The sequence below is a fragment of the Ictalurus furcatus genome, chromosome 12, assembly GCF_023375685.1.
Source record: "Ictalurus furcatus strain D&B chromosome 12, Billie_1.0, whole genome shotgun sequence".
NCBI classification, from domain to species: domain Eukaryota; kingdom Metazoa; phylum Chordata; class Actinopteri; order Siluriformes; family Ictaluridae; genus Ictalurus; species Ictalurus furcatus.
The window spans coordinates 12,313,501-12,335,672 of NC_071266.1; the positions used below are offsets into that span (position 1 = coordinate 12,313,501).

At 39.0% G+C, this 22,172-nt stretch overlaps 1 protein-coding gene across 4 annotated transcripts; it reads left to right on the forward strand.

Moving 5' to 3' along the window:
* The first annotated feature begins 948 nt into the window (after nt 1-948).
* Nucleotides 949-19,361, forward strand: trim25 (tripartite motif containing 25). Of its 4 annotated transcripts, none has more exons than XM_053637637.1 (13): nt 949-1,036; nt 2,886-3,542; nt 4,028-4,123; nt 8,548-8,781; nt 10,210-10,378; nt 10,482-10,601; nt 10,837-10,881; nt 11,837-11,926; nt 12,052-12,114; nt 14,825-14,914; nt 15,514-15,573; nt 15,670-15,806; nt 16,160-19,361. In XM_053637637.1, the coding sequence occupies exons 2-13, from the start codon at nt 2,913-2,915 to the stop codon at nt 16,553-16,555; spliced, it is 2,130 nt and encodes a 709-aa protein (XP_053493612.1). In that variant the 5' UTR covers nt 949-1,036; nt 2,886-2,912; the 3' UTR covers nt 16,556-19,361. The 4 variants fall into 4 exon arrangements, with proteins under 4 accessions (XP_053493612.1, XP_053493614.1, XP_053493613.1 ...); XM_053637639.1 differs by having other exon boundaries at nt 10,482-10,508; XM_053637638.1 differs by lacking the exon at nt 12,052-12,114.
* Nucleotides 19,362-22,172: the final 2,811 nt, after the last annotated feature.

The window sequence follows — 22,172 nt, forward strand, 5'->3', positions numbered from 1 at the left end:
ATCCTATGTTCACTGGGTGGGCCGGACTACACCCTTCGATATGTTTGACACCCGTGATTTGTGTTGATTTTTCTGGGTTACTGATCGGAAGGTCAGTGGTTCAAGCCCCAGCACTGCCAAGCTGCCACTGTTGGGCCCTTGATCAAGGAGCTTGACCCTCTCTGCTCCAGGGCTACTGTATCATGGTTGACCCTGCGCTCTGACCCCAACTTCCTGACATGCTGGGATATGCGGAGAAAAGAATTTCACTGTGCTGTAATGTATATGTGACAAAATAAAGGAATCTTCTGCAGTTATAGCTAATATAAAGAATATCACAGTAACATGTAATGAGTAATTTTCTATCTCAAATATTTTTGGATACCAATCAAATCTCGTCTGTTTAAAAAAAAGCTCATTGTGATGTTTTCTTTAGCGTTGTAACCAAAATAAAGTGTAAAACTAAAGAAGGCCTCAGATCCTTCAGTGCTGTTTTCTTTCTATCTATCTGTCTATCCATCCATCCATCCATCTATCTATCCGTCTATCCATCCAACAATCTATCTATCTATCTATATAATAAAGTAGAGATCATTAACAAATCATCCATTTTATCTAGCTGTAAATTACAGAATTGATATTCTCATTGTTTTGTTGATTCTATCATGTTTACATAAAAAAATGGACTGCTCTGGTTAGACAAACTTCTAAAAAGTGAACATTCCAGTCTAGGAAGACGATAAGAAAGTGATGAATAAGAAAGTGTGCATGTAACATAATGTCTGCCCCCTGTGTTCACCGTAAAACTGCATATATACGCTCAAAACCCTCCTCCGAAACTACTGAGATCCGCACCTCTGTGTGCTGACGCATTGCAAAAGAAGGCTGTTGGATCTTCTGCTTTTCTGGTTTTAGAGAATCACGTGTGCGCTCATAATGCGTATTTACGGTCATTGTGATTCGTGCGCTCCAGAAGTGAGGAAACGAAACCTAAAGGCGACGCTGTGTTTGGAGTTCACTGCGCTGTACCGAAGATCTTCATTAAGCTGTAAATTCTGTAAGTAAAGCTGAACATTTCAGCGTTTACACCTAATATGTTAGTCTTACTCTCTTTATAAATGATTAGAGGAACATAGAGGTTAATTTTATTAGAAATACGCGCCGTCATTCGGCTCACTTCCTCAAATTTCGTTTTGAATTCAGAGAATTTAGGCGAGTCTTTAAACACACATTCATTTCTTTACTTACTCATGCAGTTGTGCTTGTACACTTTTACCTCTGTTTTTTATCTGATTTCTGTTTTATTCACACGACATTTTGGCTTATTTTTTCAAGCCTGATCTTATATACTGTCCCCTGTTGGAACAGCAAGGCCAGTTTTATTTGTTTTTGTTATACACGGAAGACATTTGGGGTTGAGGTCAAAAGATGAAGATTAGACAACCAGAAGTCCCGTAAATTAGAACATGGCACATTTTGTTTGAACCCATCATTTTTTCCAAGTTATAAAAAATACTGTATCATGTAACTGACAGGTGTTTCTTATTATCCAGGTGTGTTCTGCTTGATTGATTGTTTAAATAATGAATGGCTCTGAATATCTACTCTCGGGTTTCTCTCAAGCCCTGGGTTTCACCTGTGGACACTGTATATGTTGTTAAAAAAGGATAAACCAACATGTAGACCAGAGAGCTGTCTATGGGAGGGAAACAAGCCATTATGAAGCTGAGAAAAGAGAGACAATCTATCAGAGCCAAAAACAACAGCTAGTGACATCTTCAACAACTTCCACAGGGCAGGGGTGAAGGTATTACAATCCACCGTATACAAAAGACTTATAGACATTTAAAAATGCAGAAATATAGAGGCCATACCTCAAGATGCAAAAAAGTGGAAGGTTTTAGACTGGCCAAACCAGTCACTAGCCTTTAACCCAGTTGAGCAGCATTTCACCTCCTGAAGACGAGACTGAAGGGAGAAACTCCCCGAAACCAACAACAACCAAAAGAGGCTGCGGTAAAATCCTGGAAAAGCAACACAAAAGAAGAAACCAACAATATAGTGGCAGTTATTGCAAGCAAGGGATATGTAACTAAATATTAAGTGTTATTTACGTTTAAGACTTTCTGTTCCAATACATTTGCTTACCTAAAAATTGGGTGGTCCGTCAACCAAAAGGTGCCATGTTCTAAGTTGTTCAACACATCTAGATATAGATGTAAATAACAGGAAATAAAAGCTGAATTCCTGAACTCTTGTCTCATCTCCATCCTTTGATCTCAAACCCAAATGTCTTTGGTGTATAGCACAAACACATGAATAGGCCTTGCTGTTCCAATAGTTTCAGAGGGGACTGTATGTTCATTTACAGCCTTGCTGTACATTACAGGAGCAGAGCACAATGTTCAATATTGACTTAAATCTTCACATTTGCGGTATGAAAATAGAAAAGAAGTTGTTTCTTTTTATACTATACTCATATTGTATTTCTATTATATGTGGATAATATTAGGAGTTAAAACAAAAAAATAGTTTAAATCCAGGCTCATGGTGAATTAACTGCAAAATTTTGTTCATATTAATAACAAAATATTCCTGAAAGATATTTCTTATAAGTTTTACCATCTCCATTTGTTCTTATAATATTGTGTGTGATGCGTTCTATTCGATTGGATTAGATTTACTAGTTTTTTTCTAGGTGTTTCTCTTGAACGTAGAAAACATCTCAATTCATGCAGTGATGATTTTCTAATGAACTTGAACTTTCTTAACGAAACGTTGTATTTCGTTTCATCCAGAACAAGAATGCAAAGCCAGCTTTTTTACGAGTGTATTTTGGTTTCAGTCTCTGTGCTGTTTACGTTTCAGCTTCTGACTTAAGTTTAATTTCTGCATTTCTCCTGCAGGCTCGAGCATCTCTCACATCCTTCATCATGGCAGAAGTGACAGACAGTGTGGCTCTGCTGAGCCTCGAGGATGATCTGACCTGCAGCATCTGCTTGTGTCCTTTTGATGAGCCGGTGAGTCTGAACTGTGGTCACAGCTTCTGCCGCGGGTGTCTCGAAGAGACGTGGAACAGTGCAAGCTCCTACTACTGCCCGCACTGCCGTGCACACTACCTCACCAAGCCAGATCTGAAGAAGAACACGGTGCTCAGTGCGGTGGTCGACACCTTCAGGGCCAAAGCTGGTACTGGAGCAGGGTTAGACGGAGGTCCAGATGCTGGCTTCGGTGCTGCTGGTGTGCCACGCTCGCCACGTTACGAGCCCAAGCCCATCATGTGCGACATGTGCAGCGAGGCCAAGGCAGTGAAAACGTGTCTGACTTGCATCACATCGTTCTGCGCAGAGCACGTGCGCCCTCACCTGGAGAACCCGCTGTTCCGTGCGCACGAGCTGTGTGAGCCGCTTGCCGACCTCGCGGAACGGCTGTGTCCTGAGCATGGGAAGCTGATGGAGTTCTACTGCGCACGCCACGAGAGGAGCATCTGCAGCAGCTGTTTGCAGCAGAGTCACAAGGAGTGTGGATTCTCCACTCCCAATGAACAGCGCATGAAGATAGAGGTGCCGTGTCAAATTTAAAAAAAAAATGAATGACTAAGTCTTAAAACTCCACCCTGATCGATTTGTATATAAAGCCTTCTAAATAGCATGCAATCATCAACTATATCCACGGTTGATTTTTTTGTTAGGAAATTCTGACGTTTCCTACATTACCCACAATGCCGTTCGACGGTCTGCTGATAGTGGTTTGGTGAGATTTAGCCCTGTCTAAAGAGAGAGATGCAGCGGCACTTTACTACTTTAGTCTGACATCATTGGAAACTGAAACGTGACCGAGAAAAGACGTTTTTAGGAGCTAACAGGGAAACCCGATTCTTTGAGATTGTTGACAGGAATAACGAGACTGATAACACCAGAATCAGTAAACACATCAGTGCAGTATAAACAGATTAGCTGAGTTGCGGGGTGGAGTTTGGCTCATCATATCTTGATTTGAATCTGTAGTGTTGTCACCGTGTGAATTTTGTTTGTGTTGGTTTGAACAGTCTGAACTGCGGGACAAGCTGAACATTCTGGACGGGAAAACGGAAAAGAACCAGCTGGTCATAACGCAGATGAGGGAGCAGCAAGCTAAGCTCAAGGTCAGTGTGTGTGTGTTTGTGTGTGTGAAACGTTCTGTATGTTTTGTACAAAGCTCATATTTACTCACTCATATATCAGTGGTATTATTAGTGGGTGTTCCCTGTTTATTACTTATCCTCCTAGTGTGTGTGTGTGTGTGTGTGTGTGTGTGTGAGAGAGAGAGAGAGAGAGAGAGAGAGGGAGAATTGTTGAGCAATTGTTGATTTTCTGTGACGAAATGTCACATTGCAACAAACAGGAGGAATGAGAAGGCTCTTTCCCCTAAACAATGACTAACCAATCATAGCTTAGCAACAGTAACCAAGGACAAGCTTTACTCTTGACACTTTGCTCCTTTATGCCTTTTTATTGTTGTAGCCCCTAGCCAACACAGGAAATATTTGTAATAATATATTTAATAACCAAAAATTGCGTCTATTCAATTGTCCCATAATGGTTAAGGACAGCGTACTTTGCGTGAGTGCAAGCAGGGACTCCGGCAATACTAGCTATGACAGAATAACTAAGGGAGAGCCAGAAGGTAACACAGACATGAGGCACCCTGGGGCATAAGGCAGCCAGCCACTCCATCATCAGGCGGGGGGGCCTTTAGCATCCAAACATCCCAGTTCACCACAACACTCTATGCCCGTGAGCCCTCTAGTGCTACTCCCTTACCTAAGAAAAAAAACTTCACAAAAAGCCTTTTTTTCAGCCTGGACTTAAACACTGAGACTGTGTCTGAGTCCCGAACACTAATTGGAAGGCTGTTCCATAACTGTGGGGCTTTGTAAGAGAAAGATCTTCCCCCTGCTGTAGCATTCACTGTTCAAGGTACCAACAAATAGCCTGCACCTTTTGATTGAAGTAGGTGTGGCTGATCGTAAAAGACCAAAAGTTCACTCACGTACTGTGGCGCAAGACCATTCAGTGCTTTATTGGTCAATAGTAGTATTTTATGATTAATGCAAAATTTTACTGGGAGCCGATGCATCATCATATCATATGGCCATATATGCCTGGTCATATCTTCTGGTTCTAGTTAGGACTCTTGCAGCTGCATTCTGGACTAACTGGAGCTTGTTTATGCTCCTACTGGAACAACCAGACAGTAAGGCATTAGAATAATCAAACCAAGAGGTGATGAAAGCATGAACTAATATTTCTACATCATGTAGTGACATTATATTTCTTATCTTATCAATATTTCTGAGATGAAAGAAGGCTATCCTTGTAATACTATCTACATGAGTGTCAAATGAAAGACAGGTCAATAATCACTCCAATGACTTTTACTGCTGTACATGATGAAACTGAAAGGCAGTCCAGAGTGACTATGTGATCAGAAGGCTTACTTCTAGCTGCATGTGGTCCTAGTACAAGTACTTCTGTCTTGTCAGAATTAAGAGAAGGTAAAAGGAAGTTAATAAGCATCCAGTGACTAATGTCATTGTCGTTTAATGTCGTTCATCTGCCTTTGCTGAAACATACAGCTGTGTGTCATCAGTATAACAGTGGAAGCTAATTCCATGTTTAAGGATAATTTGACCCAGAGGTAGCTTATATAAAGAAAAGAGTAGTAGGCCTAAAACAGAACCTTGCGGAACACCAAACTTTACCTCAGTATGCATAGAGAAGTCACCATTTACATCAACAAACCGATAACGATAAGTCAAATAAGACCTGAGTCAGGAGAGGGCCGTTCCCTTAATGCCAACAACAAGGAGAATAGAATGATTAATGGTGTTAAAAGCAGCACTAAGGTCAAGCAACACAATGATCCAAGGCCACTAGTAGGTCATTTACCACTTTAACCAGTGCTGTCTCTGTGCTCCGATGAGGCCTAAATCCTGACTGATAAATTTCATGAATGCTATTCCTATGTAGGTATGCACATAGCTGCTCACTTCACCCTCACACCATGTCGTATATCCCTGAAATGTTATTTTCTTATATAATATACAGATGAGGTCATAAGTTTACATACGCCTTATAGAATCTGTAAAATGTGAATAACATAAAAAAAGAGGCATCATAAAATGAGGTTTTTTTATTTAGTGCTGCCCTGAATAAGCTATTTCGCATAACAGATGTTTACATATAGTCCACAATACACAATAATAACTGAATTTACAGAAATGAACCAGTTCAAAAGTTTACATATGCTTTATTCTTAATACTGTGCGTTGTTACCTGGATGATCAACGACAGTGTTTGTTTTGTGATAATTTATTTTTTTCTTCCGCATATTTGCCCCTTTTCCAACATTGGCTATATGATGTTGAGGTCCATCTTTTCACACAAAGGTGCAAACATTCATTGATTCTCAAGAAGGGAACACGATACATTAAGAGCCAGGGGGGTGTAAACTTTTGAACGGGATGATTGTTGTGTAAACTGTTATTATTTTGTCTTCTGTTAAACATGTAAATATCTTATATAGGTTCTGAAGGGCAGTGCTAAATGAAAAATAAGATTTAAACAAAATAATAATTTATACAGATGATCCAAAAGTTTACACCCCCCTTGCTCTTAATGTATCGTGTTGCCTTCTTGAGCATCAGTGACTGTTTGCACCTTTTGTAATAGTTGTGTACAAGTCCCTCAGTTGTCCTCAGTGTGAAAAGATGGATCTCAGCATCATATAGTCACTGTTGGAAAGGGGTCAAATATGCAGAAGATGCTGGAAAATGCTAAGAATGTGCAGGACCTGGGGGATTTTTCTTAGCCACAGCCAGCTTATAAAAAGAACTGCAGTCTAGCTGATGGCTAAGAGCCCTCTGGTGTTTCACTGCAGGTGTCGCGGCAACATTCTTGAAGTTCTTGGGTATCGCTTATAAGCTTCGTGTTCCTTCAAAGCGCATTGTCCAGACTTCAGTAAGTGGACCATGTACCATAATTAGTTCCATGTGTTCAATGTAGTGGTGTTTTGGTCGTAGTTTAAAATCAGGGAAGGTTGCCAATAATTGCCAGGTTGCCAGTAAATTGAGGTGCCATAATTAATTCAACAATGTCTTTGAGGAGCATGAGTATTTCCCATGTGTTGTCACCCAGAACAATGTAATGGCCAATAAGCCAAGGTAAAAGCCTAATTAGACACCGGTTGTCATGGCCATTTCCCCCCAAGTGTGCTCTTGGTGGAGCAGCCCTTTCAAATCATATAATTCTATTTCTTTGCCACCAGGACTTTGATTCAAAGAGACATCTCTACTGGGACTATTCCCTCTAAAACATCATGCAGTATTTCAGGGAGATAATTACCAATGAGAAGAAAATGCTCCAAATTTGTTATGAGTGGGCATTGTCGTCTCACACCTATGTTTCTACCCAAATTTGGATCCTGCAAAGATTCTTGCACCTGCTTGTTTTGTGTGTATCTCTCTCTCTCTCTCTCTCTCTCTGAGTTGAAGTGCACCAGTTCATACCTCTTGGAGCTCTCATAAAATCCTGCAAGAGAGTGGGCACCAAGGTTATCTGCTGACACAGAGCACTGTTCCTTTAACAGTTTTACCAAGCTACTCAGTGTAGACCCGATGCTATTCGAGAGAGGCTAAATCGCGAAGAAGTGTGTACATACTTTTGTTGCAGTGTTGCACAAAAGAGCAAGCTGAATGGAGCTTAGCGTTGATCTCTATTTGCAGTGACCCATTTGTCTATTTGTAAAGATCACACATCTGATGATCTAATTTCTTTTAGATTTCCTAAAGGGTTAGCCACTTCAGAATCATCAATGTACAGGCCCAGGGTGATTGTGTATTCATCACAACTAATACACAAACGTCAGTTCAAACAGCCCAATCAAAATCTTCCTTGTGTTGCGTTCCACTCAGCCTCTGTAGTTGTTAATCTTCTTCAGCTTACTGCCATTTACAGCGGACTAAAATAAGCTCAGTTAAATTGATCAGATAAAAAAAAAAAAATCAAATAGAATGAGAGAAATCGTGCAAATCAGACACCGAACTCAAAAAAATCTAGTAATACAGTGAAAATGTTAGGGTTTTTGTTTATTCTAATGAATTAATTTGGGTTAAAACAAATTCAGGGAAAACTGTGCAGTGTCTCACATTAAAATGTATATCATTCTACATTTCCCTCCCTGCCATGCTGGAATATATCCACATCATCCACATGATTTTGTTATATCGTTTTAGTGTTACACTGCCAAGAGATTGTACTGTTATGAATGTAGCATTAATCTTTAAGGTATGTCCCATAATTAGAAATTTTAATTACAATAGTTGATATGCTAGGCACAAAAATGTCTGATGTAGAAATAGTAACCAGTGAGGGGCGGGGCTTAATGTTGATTGCATGAAGGTGATCACACGACTTCTACAAATTGTTTGTGATTATAAAGCGTCACAGGAAGCATCCAGAACAAGTTGCATGTTCGGCTGGTTGCGTGTGTTTTCCTGTCGCTGACTGATGTTGCATTCCCCTGCAGGAAATGGCGGTGGTGCGTAAGCGCGCTCTGGAGGCGGAGTATCAACAGATTCGGGAGATGTTGCAGAGGGATGAGCGAGAGGCCTTGGACAGTCTAGATAAAGACCTGGAGAGCGGCATCACCAAGCTCAACGCCCTCATGAAGAAATTCAACCAGAATATCGACAAGATGAGCTCCACCAGAGCTGAGATCAACAACCTGCTGGCCAAATCCCACTCTCTGGACTTCTTACAGGTGAGCACCTGGGAACACTGACCAAGGGAATTCTGGGAAAAGTTGACTAGGTGGCTATAAGCAGGTAATAATCACCAGATGAGCCAAAAGCAGGTAATTTTAACCAGTTAATTACAGTAATTATGACCAGGTGAGCTGTGTGTAACTAGCTGGTCATTATAGTCTGTTATTTACAGTAATGGGACATTATAACCAGTTAATTACACAAATGGGTCATTATAACTAGTTAATTACACTACTTATGACCAGTTGAGCTGTGGCTAATTATGACCGGGTCTTTATAACCAGTTAATTACAGTAATGGCCGTTATGACCATTTAATTATGGTAATTAAAACAAGAAGAAGTATTTATATATATATATATATATATATATATATATATATATATATATATATATATATATATATATATAGATAGATAGATAGATAGATAGATAATTTTATATAGATAGAAAAAAAACAGCTAAAGACCCACCTCTTTCGTGAACACTTAGCTAACCCATAACTTGCCCCTCCCCCCTTTTATATAAAAAATAAATAAATACAATTCTTCACTTACTCTGGCCTTACATCTCTACTCTGCGCACTTTGCTTCTCTAGAACTCAGTTAAAAGATCTTGTATGGTTGCACTACTTGTATTGTTCTCCGTTTGATATATATCGCTTTGCTTGTATTTCCTCATTTGTAAGTCGCTTTGGATAAAAGCGTCTGCTGACTGAATAAATGTAAATGTAATCATGAACCACTACCTAATAACAGGTAATTATGAGCAACTGAGTTTTGGAGTAAATATGATGGTGAAATTCTGACTGGATAACTATTGAAATAATGTTAATTAAACTTTAGGTTATTAAATATGGTAACTCTGGTAACTATGACCAGATGAGCTTTGGGTAATTTTGACTGGGTAATTATGGTAAATATAACTAGCTAGTTAATTATGATTAATGATAAATAATCATATAATTTTTGTATCTATGAAGAGACAATATAATTCTGACCAAGTGATTATGTTAATTAAGACTGTTGGATAGGTAATTCTGACCAGGTGAGGTTAAGGTTAGTTGTAAATGTATAATTATGAAAGGGTAGTCCTTCTATACTGTATGTGAGAAGGTGAACTATGAGCAGGTAATTGTGATAATATGGTTAATATGGAGATTATAATAATTCATGTACTTAGAGTCACTTTGGGGTGATCAGCAGCTAACAGTCACGGAGAGAAAAACGATCTGTTTATCATTCGTTGGGTGTATATGCATATGCAAATATGTAAATTGCACGGCTTTTGCATTTTTATTTTTTGTTTGGTGATGCAACTGATGTCAAAGACGGGAAGGTCAGACACGGAAGCCGTCAACATGAAATAGCTGGATTATAAGAAAAGCAAATCTTTCGGAAATATGATTGCCCATCTTTGCTGTAGGCGTCTGTGGAAATGCCCTCTGTGGTGAACTTTGACCCTTACTCCCCACGAATCAACCTGGACTCCAAGCGTGTCATCGCATACCACTCCAGCATCATTGGCCTGAAGGAGCAGATTAATAAAATTCTGCGTGAGCCCGTGGACAACAGGATTTCCCTCCTCAAACCAGGTGTGTGTGTGTTTAAGGAAAGTTGTGTGTGTTTGTTATTTGTATTGTTCTGTAATTGCATGTAAGTGCATGCATAGAGCTCTGACATTGAAATGCTTTACAGATTTGGTAAAGCCGGTTCCTGGTGAAGGTGAGACGAGTGAAACACAGAAAAGTGAAACACAGAAAAGTGAAACACAGAAAAGTGAAACACAGAAACGTGAAACACAGAAAAACAAAATCGGTAAAAATCTGATTTGATGAAATCTCCATTAAAGGTGGTGGTTAATGATTAGACTAACATAATCATGGCTGATCCTGATGATCTCACTGTAGGTTCCTCTCCCTCATGAAAAGTATTGTTGAATACTGATATAATCGGAGGTGAAGGAATCAAACTGTCTTTCTTAAGAAGCTACTTTTAAAAAATTCAATATTTCAAGGCCATGGTTTTATCTTAGTGTTTTGGTGTGTTTTAGGTGCTGCTGGAGCTTCGGTTAATCTGCCAAACCCGAGGGAAACTGGTGAGCGTTACGATAAATAATAATCACAGTAATAGCAATTATAAATATAGCGGCAAGCAGCAATCCGTGGGATCCAAGCACTCGTCGCAAATAGCGCCCATTGTGGCCAGTTCTGTCTAAATTAAATAGAACACTATAAATAGAGATTAACGTACTATTCAAGTTTTGTGACAGTAGCTCAATGCTGAAAGCTGACAGGCCAACCTTGTTTTAAGTAAACTAGCTGTCACTAGAAATCTACTTACAGATTAGCACAATAATGGAGTACACCTAATTTCAGCTCAAAATTTCAGAATTGTTCTGTAATTGCATAAGTGCATGCGTGGAGCTTGAAATGAAATGCTTTCAGACTTATGGTTCCTGCGGTATCTATTTGAAAGTAGCCCTGCCCCCATCCATAACCAGACCCCAGTGTTTGCAGATATCATTCCAAATTTTGTCCTGAACCATCCATTTACGTTTCATGCAAACGTATCCATTACATCATGAGATACAGCAGGGTTGAGTAAATTAATTAGTGAAATGTGGCGGCCATATTGTTAAACATGTTTTTGGCCACTAATACTTTTCAGATTCAACCCAGTGGTTTGACACCAATTTTGTAAAGATAAGACAAATATCCTAGGACTAGGTTTTGCATAATATGCAGATGATTGAAAATGTGAGTGGGCGGGGCTAAATGCTCCCAAGGGCAAATGAGGAGGAAGAAGAGGTTTATTTTTAAGTCATGAAGCAATGAGAATTTCCAGCCACTGTTTAATACTCTCTGTTAATGTTTACTGAACTCCATGTGACCAACATGTGAGGGGTGGACACACCATCTCACGTGTGGAACTTTTACCGCTAATTTATTTCAAATAAATTTCTAATTTATTTCTTATCACCGGATACCAGCATGTAGGTAAAACACCACATTTATGATAAATGTATTGTTTTTATCCACACCGGACTCAAGGTTCTACCCCGAGTGAAGACCCCCAAACCCCGAACTCCGGATTTCAGCCCAAGGGTGGTCCTGGAGGAGCGAGGAGGAAACCTCAGCCGAGTAAGACGAAGAGGACAATCATCCTGCATTGTTCAGGCTTCCTTAAAAATTTAAGAACACATTGATCCTACAGAGCAAAACTTTCTGCAGTGTGTTGTTCAGATCTTTTAACATCTGTTTTAAAGGAGACAAAAGGGAGAACCGAGATCACAAAGATCACAAAGAGCACAAAGATCACAAAACAGAAAGTAAGTCCAAGTAGGAGGAAAAACTCAAATACTATGAACAAAAGTCATCGTTAAAAAAAGCACAGAATTGTAAAAGTACTGAATTTTGTTTGTTCCAGTGAGTCCGAGACATATTTTAAAATAAAGCTGCACTGGTTTGTTAAAGCACAACCCCCACCCCAGATGATCCACCCATCTCTGCAGAAAGTTTTAGCATGATTCCAAAAGAGCAATAAATCCAAATCCTCGATTAGAAAAACACATCCATCAGCAATGTTCTTGCTTTTAATCACCATCAATGCTTCTTTGATTAGAAGCAGGAGATTTTTACATTTGAGCAAAATCATACATTAGGATTGGGTTTCAATTTTTCAATTTTTTTAATTTTATTTTATTTGTATAGCGCTTTTTACAATAGACATTGTCTCAAAGCAGCTTTACAGAAATATCAACATGGTATACAGATATGAAAGGTGCGAATTTATCCCAACTGAGCAAGCCACTGAGTGGCGATGGTGGCAAGGAAAAACTCCCTAAGATGTTTTAAGAGGAAGAAACCTTGAGAGGAACCCGACTCAGAAGGGAACCCATCCTCATCTGGGTAACAACAGATAGTGTGAAAAAGTTCATTATGGATTTATATGAAGTCTGTATGGCCTTAGGAGCAGCCGTAGTCCCAGCAGTCTGGAATTAGAGAAGATTTGAGCTCCATCCAGAGGCAGAAAGGATCTGGATCTCTAGTATCTCCATAAATTCATGTGGGGCTCGGCGAAAGGAGAGAGGGAGAAAAAAGATTATTATGACTGCGAAGTAGTAGAACAGAATCTATTCAGGGTAGGCTTGAGTAAACAAATACGTTTTAAGCCTAGACTTAAACACTGAGACTGTGTCTGAGTCCCGAACACTAATAGGAAGACTGTTCCATAACTGTGGGGCTCTATAAGAGAAAGCTCTTCCCCCTGCTGTAGCCTTCACTATTCAAGGTACCGTCAAATAGCCTGCATCTTTTGATCTAAGTAGGCGTGGCGGATCATATAAAACCAAAAGGTCGCTTAGATATTGTGGCGCGAGACCATTTAGTGCTTTATAGGTTAATAAAAGTATTTTATAGTTAATGCGAGATTTTACTGGGAGCCAATGCAGTATTGATAATATCGGTGTGATATGGTCGTACCTTCTAGTTCTAGTTAGGACTCTAGCAGCTGCATTCTGGACTAACTGGAGCTTATTTATATTCCTACTGGAACATCCAGACAGTAAGGCATTACAGTAATCTAATCTAGAGGTGACGAATGCATGAACTAGTATTTCCGCATCATGTAGTGACAATATGTTTCTTATTTTAGAAATATTTCTGAGATGAAAGAAGGCTATCCTAGTAATATTATCTACATGAGCATCAAATGATAGGCTGGAGTCAATAATCACTCCAAGGTCTTTAACTGCTGCACATGATGAAACAGAAAGACCATCCAGAGTAACCATGTGATCAGAAAGATTACTTCTAGCTACACGTGGGCCTAATAAAAGTATTTCTGTTTTATCAGAATTAAGTAGAAGGAAGTTAGTTAACATCCAATGTCTAATGTCCTTTACACAATCCTCAGCTTTACTAAGCTTCTGTCTGTCCTCTGGCTTCGCTGAAACATACAACTGTGTATCATCAGCATAACAGTGGAAGCTAATTCCATGTTTACGAATAATTTGACCTAGGGGTAGCATATATAAAGTAAAGAGCAGTGGGCCTAAAACAGAACCCTGTGGAACTCCAAAAGTAACCTCAGTACGCATGGAGAATTCACCATTTACATCTACGAACTGATAACGATCGGTCAGATAAGACCTGAGCCAGGAGAGGACTGTTCCCTTAATACCAACAACATTTTCTAATCTATCAAGGAGAATAGTGTGATCTATAGTATCAAAAGCTGCACTAAGGTCGAGTAACACAAGCAGAGAGACACAACCCTGATCGTAGGTCAGTAGAAGGTCATTTACTACTTTAACTAATGCTGTCTCTGTGCTATGATGAGGTCTAAACCCTGACTGATACATTTCATGAATGTTATTCCTATCTAAGTACGAGCATAACTGCTTTGCTACAACCTTTTCTAAAATCTTAGAGATGAAGGGGAGATTTGATATTGGTTTCATGTCCAAAGAAAGAAAGAAGAGGAATTGAAGAGAAGAAAAAAGAGGAACAGAAGGAAATAATGGGGAGAAACAAACAAAAAGAAAAGTACTAGAAAGATAGAAAGAAATAGGAACATGAAAAGAGAGTATAGAAAAAAGAAAGAGAGGTGAGGAATTTAAGAAAATATGGGAAGAAACAAAAAAACAAGAAAAAAAAACAGAAGGGAGGGAAGGAAGGAAGAAAAAGAATGAATGAATGAATGAGGGTTCCAGTAACAGTGTTTAGACCCCTGATGCCTTGAGGTTCACATCCATGGAATTAAAGAAGAAACAAAATGTAAGAAGGAAAAAAGAAAAAGGTAGAGAGAAAATGAAAGTTTTAGTAACATAAAAAAAGAAAGAATGAAGGTAAAAAAAGAGGAACAGAAAGAAAGAATGAATGAAAGGAGCAACATTAAAAGGGGGACAGAAGGCAGGAAATACATTGATTGATTTATTGGTTGATTGGTTGATTAATTGATTAATTGATGAGTAATGAGCTCATGATTGTGTTGTGTTCATGTGTTTGTGTTCTCTGGGGGTTTTTTCTGTCCCGAAGGGAGAAAAGGTCCTGGCAAAGGAATGAATCCGGCATTGTCCAAGAGCATGGAATTTCTGGATAATCTGAATACAAGACCTTTTGTTGCAGGTAGGAACAAGAGTGCTCATGTTGCGTACAGTTAACAGGCAAACAGACAACCAAGAAACTACACTCTGCAATTAGGAGAAAAAAAACCTGAGACGTCAAAGAACCCTACGTAGAGCAGGCTGCGGCCGCTAAGAGCACAAATCCTAGTGTACTACAGCTGTAGTATACTTAGATTACATGGTTTCAGACATAACCAGTGCTATGGTTCTGAATCTATGATAAAATTTCACTAAATTTCACTGTCATTTTCTTAATGAAACTTGAAGGAACCATTTAAAAATAAATTTAACAAAATAAAATGAACCATTTAAAAAAAAATGCAAACTCTGTTATGCTCATCCAAATCTTGAGCATATACGAGTTTCTTTTCCAAAGCTGTATTGGAAAGACTGAAGGTTACTCTTCTTTAGTCATGTGATTGGTCATGTGACTCATGTGACTGTGTGAGTTGTACTGATAAAAAAAACGATAAAGTGCAGTGTATCATTAAGTTCTGCTTTTTTATGTCAGAAATTTTTTGTCAAAATGAATTTTGATCGCTTTCATTGAGTCGTTTATTTGGATGTATATTTTTTGATTAACATGTTTTTTGTCTCTAGCTCCAGTCGATATGAGTTCAGCAACCATCGGCGCTGCTACGAGAAGCGAACTGTTGAAGTGTGAGTGACTCAGAACGAAATAATTCACCTGTGTTTGTTTTTTTCTGATCAAATACAGATGTGTACGAATTAAAGCTCGTGTGTGTGTTAATCCAGATGCCGCCACGCTCACCTTTGACTTCCGGACAGCGCATAAACGAGTGGCGCTCTCTGAGAACAACACCAAGGCGTCCGTATCGGACGAGCCGTCTCCGTATCCAGACATCCCTCCTCGCTTCACCGTGTGCTCACAGGTATTAAACTGTAACATCACTTGACGGTGGCTTGGCAGTTAAGGCTCTTGGTTATTGATCGGACGGTCGGGGGTTCAAGCCCCAGCACTGCCAAACTGCCACTGTTGGGTTAGGATTAGGTACCCTAACCCTCCAGGGGTGCTGTATCACGGCAGACCCTGTGCTCTGACCCCAACCTCCTAACATGCTGGGATATGCGAAGAAAAGAATTTCAGTATTGCTGTAATGTATATGTGATCAGTAAATACTCATTATCATTATAACAATTAACAGCTGACTCTGATCAAGTTATTAGATAGAATGTCCATAACGCGTACTTTATATACGTCACTTCCTGTTTTTTTTCCTTGCAGGTGCTCTGCGGTCAGGGCTTTTCTCGCGGCCGCCATTACTGGGAGGTCAAAATGAGCAGCAATAACTTCTGCGGCTTGGGTCTGGCATATGCCTCCATCGATCGCAAAGGTCCTTCCAGCCGCCTGGGCCGTAACGCCCAGTCCTGGTGCATCGAGTGGTTTAACATCAAGCTTTCAGCATGGCACAACAGCAGCGAGAAGGTGCTGGCCAACCCGAACCCGAGCCGCGTAGGCGTCCTGCTGGACTGCGATAACAGTACTGCTATCTTCTACAACGTACAGGACCGTGCGTACCCCATCCACACCTTCGTCTTTCCTTTCTCCGAAGCCGTGTATCCAGCATTCTGGATCTTTTCCAGCGGCTCTTCTATTACGCTTTGCAAACTAAATAATTAACGGCGCTTTATAACCGTGTAGCGGTGGTGGGCGACGTAAGGGTGTAAATGCCGTTAAAAAAATAGAGCCTGCATTAATCAGCAATTTGTGTGCTTGCTCTAAAACAAATCCCTATACAGTATATTCCTGAGATATGAAAAAAATTAAAAAGCTTTAAAAAATATTTAGTGATAACTATAAACAAACTGTTTGAAATCAATGGTTGTGGTGATTGTAGGACGTTATTTTATGTTTTGTTGATTCTTATCAAAGGGAATCTTGAATTTTATTCACAAGGAGCTGTGAATAGAAGAGCAAGAGAGTAGTTACCCTCACGTTCACACTAGCAAACAACATTTAGAAGCGACATTCCAATCGAGATTTTCTCAATTCTACACAAATTAGGTATAACATGTTAAACAAGCGACAAACGTAAACTACCAGCTCGAATGATTCCTCAGACCGACCCTACGGTGAGCATGGTCCGGTGTTTCTTCAGTTCCACACTCACAAATTTAGTTCCTACCTACAGTTAGTTCCTATTTACTGTTTGAACTACAAAACGTATAACTGCCGTTTCATTTTATCCAGATATACATTATGACCTCTCATTAATGTGTATAGAGACGTTACGAAGAAAAATACAGTTTGGAAGGAAGTAACAGAGATCGTTGTTGCCTCTGGTGAGTGTACTTGGCTAGTACAGGTAGCATACTTTGCTAATCTAATCCTATAACAAAGCTGGTATGCAGCAGAGTATTTAACGTAACTCTACCAATTTTGGATTTTCACACTGATTAGTGCATTATATAAACTGTATAGATATCAAAAATGCTGAAAAGCCATGCCCACAAGCAAACTACAAGGGATACAAGTGACTTTTCACTTTCTAGTGTGAATGTAAAGTCTGCTTGGACTCGGAATATCGTTTCTGCAGAAAAGCCAATGGTGAGGAAGTCAGGCAAATTAGTAATCCAAAGCTTTCTGAATGCTAGAAGTTTGGATGCTTACTTCTCTTATATGGATAAGATATAATGCTACTGGTTTAAAGCAGTATTCATTCATATATCTACATATGTATATTTCATCAGTCGCTGGCCTGCAGTTCATTGCTGATGATCAGCTCTTGTTTGTTCATTGAGAGTTGACTCATACGCTTCACCCTCCACAAACAGGTTTTATTGCCAGTAGACAAACCAGGGCGAAGTCTACAGCTTGCGTGCTTGAGAGCAGAAAAATAAATAACCAGCTCTGGTGACGGTGATCGTGAAACATCTCTGGAAGTGTGGAATATGGGAATCTTACTTCACACGTCCGTGTTTCACAGTTTTACATCTCTGGTGTGAAAGTTGAGGTGAAAGTGAAAGGTACCTTTTCGGCATTTTATTGCCTTGAACATAGGGGTGCCATTATTTTACACACACACCCAGGAGAGACGTTGCATCCCTTAAATCAAGAGTGATGTCACATTTAAAAATGGAGCACAAACAGGCATGTGTCGATGTTCAATTTTTGTGTAACAGTAATAAAAACAACAACAGCGACAGCTATCATGGATTAGAATGTCCTCAATATCATTAGATTTCCTAAATCATCTGGTAAACTGTATGGATTGGGTTCTCCAAGACATTTACCCAGAAATTTTGTATCCTGACCTCTAAATAGGATGGATTTCCCTTTAGGTAAGGTTCCTAAGTACACGCTTAGAAGATTTAGCAGCCTTAAAGGTTCTTCGGTTGACCCTCTGGGGTTGATGATTCCATGTAAAACCCTATAACAGAGGGTTTCCCTTTTAGAGCAGCTTCCAAGTAGAGGAGGAATGGTTTAGTTAGTGCCATGTAATGTACAGCTTTAAAACAAATAAGGAAATTTCTATTGTGAAAATGTAGAACCCTTAAGGGTCCTTTGACTGTCTCAGTTTCATGTAGAACCAACAGGGGTTTCCTTTAAATAAATGGTTTAATTAATGGTTTCCACCTACACTACACTCTTTACAACCCTGTGGGGAAACCCTTGATGGTTCCATGCATGTAGAGAGTTTCTCTTTAAAAAAAAGGACTCTAAGTTGAAGCACTTTAGGAAATCAATAACTCTTAACTATCGAAAGAAGCCTTAAAGAACCATTTTGTTTCTAAGAGGATAGAGGTGGAACAATTTAGCTTTTTCACCATGTCATGTAGAGCTTTAAATCATATAATGAAATTTGTATCACACTATTAGATAATGACCTGGTTTGTCTATCTTTTTAGGAAGCAAAGAACCCTTCATTATCCAGTGACCCTTAAAGTGTAGAAGTGGAGTGGGGTAAAGAAGGTAGAGAAGATTTAGCTTGATTCTGTAAAACTTTTTGTAAAAAATAATAATAATAATAATAATTTTTTTCATTATGCTTTTACAAATTATAGAACCTTTATGGGCTTTGTGTGCAGAACCCTACTACAAAACTGATTAGGAAGTGGTTTATCTGAAGTACAACCTTTTTAGGAAGCTAAGAACCCCTAACTATCTAAGGAACCTTTATTTCTAAGTATGTAGATCCCAATTGGACAGTTAGATCCGTTAAGGCTGGTGAAGGAACAACTGTCTGTAGCTGCTACCACTCTATACATGGACTCTTCCAACATGCTTAAATGCACAGACCTCAGCTTTGGAGTGTGATGAGATGAAACGAACTGCTTTATGTAACATGACTGTTTTTGTATTGATAATGTATCGTAGAAATGTCTTCAAGTATTGTGATACAGTATTTTTATCGTATCATCGCCTAGTGTGGAGTAGAAACCAAAATAGTGTGTGTGTGTGTGTGTGTGTGTGTGTGTGTATGTGTGTGTGTATATATATATATATATATATATATATATATATATATATATATATATATATATAAAATATAGTATAAATGATTATCGGCACATGCCTTATTATAAGTGATCCATTGTGGACAGTCAGATCTTTAAGGGTGTTTCGTCATGTTGAGGCATTTAAATTTTAAAGTTCTATCTGACTAGCTTGCTTGTGATTGTGAGATGTTAAGATTCCAAGCTATTACTGTCTGTATTCCGAAATGTCAGGTACAGCTTTAGAAAACACCCGGATATCCAAGGAGGACAGTGCAAACCGGGTGGTTCTGGTTCCTAGGTGATGTGACTGTATGAATTTTGCATTCACACAACCCAGATTTCACCAAGAGCTCCCATCAGACATGGCTGATAATTCCGTTTAGGACAGCCACTGATGTGCAAACTGTGAGTACGAGTGGGCCTTTTATTACTGATCTAGGATCAGCTCCAAACATAATCCATGATAAGAGAAACTGGAGAACTGATCTCAGATCAGCATCTTGTCTACTGATGCTGTTCAGAAGCAGAACTCAGGCAGACCTGATTAATGAACATGGGTTTGTTGGTTCTTGTATTGTACTTGTTAATATTTTAGACATGTGGAAGGGTGAATTGAGTTTCCAAGCTTTTACAGTTTTTCCTTTACTCCACGCTGATTGTATTTGGTCTCATTTTAACCGTATATAATTATTATTCTGTATATTGTGTCCGTATTGTGTTAAAACGTGCAGTGTGTTTATTATACCGTTCTACATAACACGAGGGTGTGAAAAAGATATTTATTTAGCTGAAATGTTCGGTTCCACCTTCCCTCCCAAAATTCTCCTCATTCACATTTAAACAAGCATCCAACAGATTTAATGTCATAACGAAGAAATAATGTTCCGGCCCATGTTCGGATTTTTTTTTTTTGTTCGCCAGCTGTATTAATGCAAAAATGTATTAATGTTCTTGTTTGTTTGTTTGTTTTTTCCTGGCTCAAGTTATCCGATTAACCAGGACACACTGCTATGTTAAATCTGAAAATTCTATTCATTATGTAACTGTGGAAAATCATTATATTATGATTCTGTAATTAATGTCAAACAGAACTGCATCCACTTTGTCTACTTTGTGAACAGTATAAATAATACAACATTTGCATTCATTTGCCAGATTTGTGGGAGTTACAGCTTCTAATTAAACAGTTATCCACATGCACAATCCAAGTGTTGATTCATTTTGTTAAGGCTTCTGATTGGTCAGAAGATGTTGATTAGTTTTCTGTAAAGACAAGTCTGACAGTAATGCATCTGCAAATCACAGGTTTATATTAATGCACTCATTCTAATACGGTATTGTTTCTATAGTAAGGATGTGAGTAATTGGTGGAGTCGCCAGTGTCGGTGCTTTGTAAAAGTCAAAGGTAAGCCCTTAACTTTAAGCTATCAGACTCGTTTAGAACAGAGGAGTTTATGCTTTATGTCTTTGTGGTTTCTCTGTAATATTACAACTATTACAGAATTTAGCTCACACTATATACATGAACAATTTAGCAACATAATAAAGCACACAGATCTCAACTCTGGTGTGTGATAGGGCCAAACTATACTTTAGCACTAGAGCAGTTTATAATCTAGTGTACTCTAGTGTACTACATTCAGTGTTGGGGAAATTACTCCAAAAAGTAATCCACTACAGATGACCAATTACTACTGTAAAATTGTAATCTGATTACATTAGTTATTACTGCATGTAAAAAGTGATCAGATTACTAATTACTTTACTTTCACGTTCCTTTCAAAACCTATCAAACCTACAAAAATACACTACAAAGTGAAACTCAATTCTTTCAGTAATTTTAGTGCACGTCAATGTATGACATGAGCAGAAAAAGTTGGATTTATTATAACACTTGCCTCGGGTGTTGTCACTGTTTGTAGGAATACCAGACAGATAAAATGTAAAACATTTCTAACTAGGCTAGTTTGGTGTCACTAGTAAGCTAACTAAGCTATCATTGTATGGGTTTAGCTCCTACAGTACCATAAAGTACTTTATCTTCCCTTATGCTCCGCTCATATCATGTTCACGTAAACTGGAACACATATAAACATTTACACACCTTGTTTTCCTGCTCAGCATCAGAGGATGATATTGTTTCAGTTTCAGGGGGACGTTTTCAGATATTTTAACAAATTCACACAGTGAGTTAGGATGGTCAAGACTAACACAGTACTGTACTTAGTTTTGTCCCATCCCCCTTCTAAGATGAGATATAGCCTAGTATAATACAGTACAGTATAGTATACTGCATCTCATAGCATAATATAGCAGCAAATTAGGATGGCTCAGTACAGCTCATTAATATTAACCTGTGATTTCCACCTGCACAATTGTTAGCGCTGCCATTATAGAAAATGAATCAACACCTCATGTTGGGGGACTGATCCAGGGAGTGAATTTCAATGGGGGACGGCATTCCAGTTTAAACAGGTTACATTTTCTTTGGGAAATGAAGAGGGTTTCTAGCTTTTATTCACTCGAAAGCCTACACAAGTGAGTTCCGCACATAAGCGTAGCAGGGATATTCTGCATGTGTTTTCCCAATGTTGACGTTCCTGATTGGCCATAATACCTACAAGCTGTAGCCAATGGGAACGTCCTCACAGCACCGATCAGACCACCTCAGGGAAGGTAAAGTCTTAACAGAGCTGAAAATCTTAACAGAAACAGTTACTTTAACAGACGCGATAGTAGAAACGTTGATATGTATAAAGCTGCGTGCATGTACCAGAAATGATCTAGGTTTAATCTAT

Bases quoted from the DNA above. Each gene is read 5' to 3' on its own strand.
- trim25 (XM_053637637.1), top strand. From the start codon at position 2,913: ATGGCAGAAGTGACAGACAGTGTGGCTCTGCTGAGCCTCGAGGATGAT. The intron at 12,115-14,824 runs GTAAGTCCAAGT...TCTGTCCCGAAG, and splicing joins CAAAGATCACAAAACAGAAA to GGAGAAAAGGTCCTGGCAAA. The intron at 15,574-15,669 runs GTGAGTGACTCA...GTGTTAATCCAG, and splicing joins GAGAAGCGAACTGTTGAAGT to ATGCCGCCACGCTCACCTTT.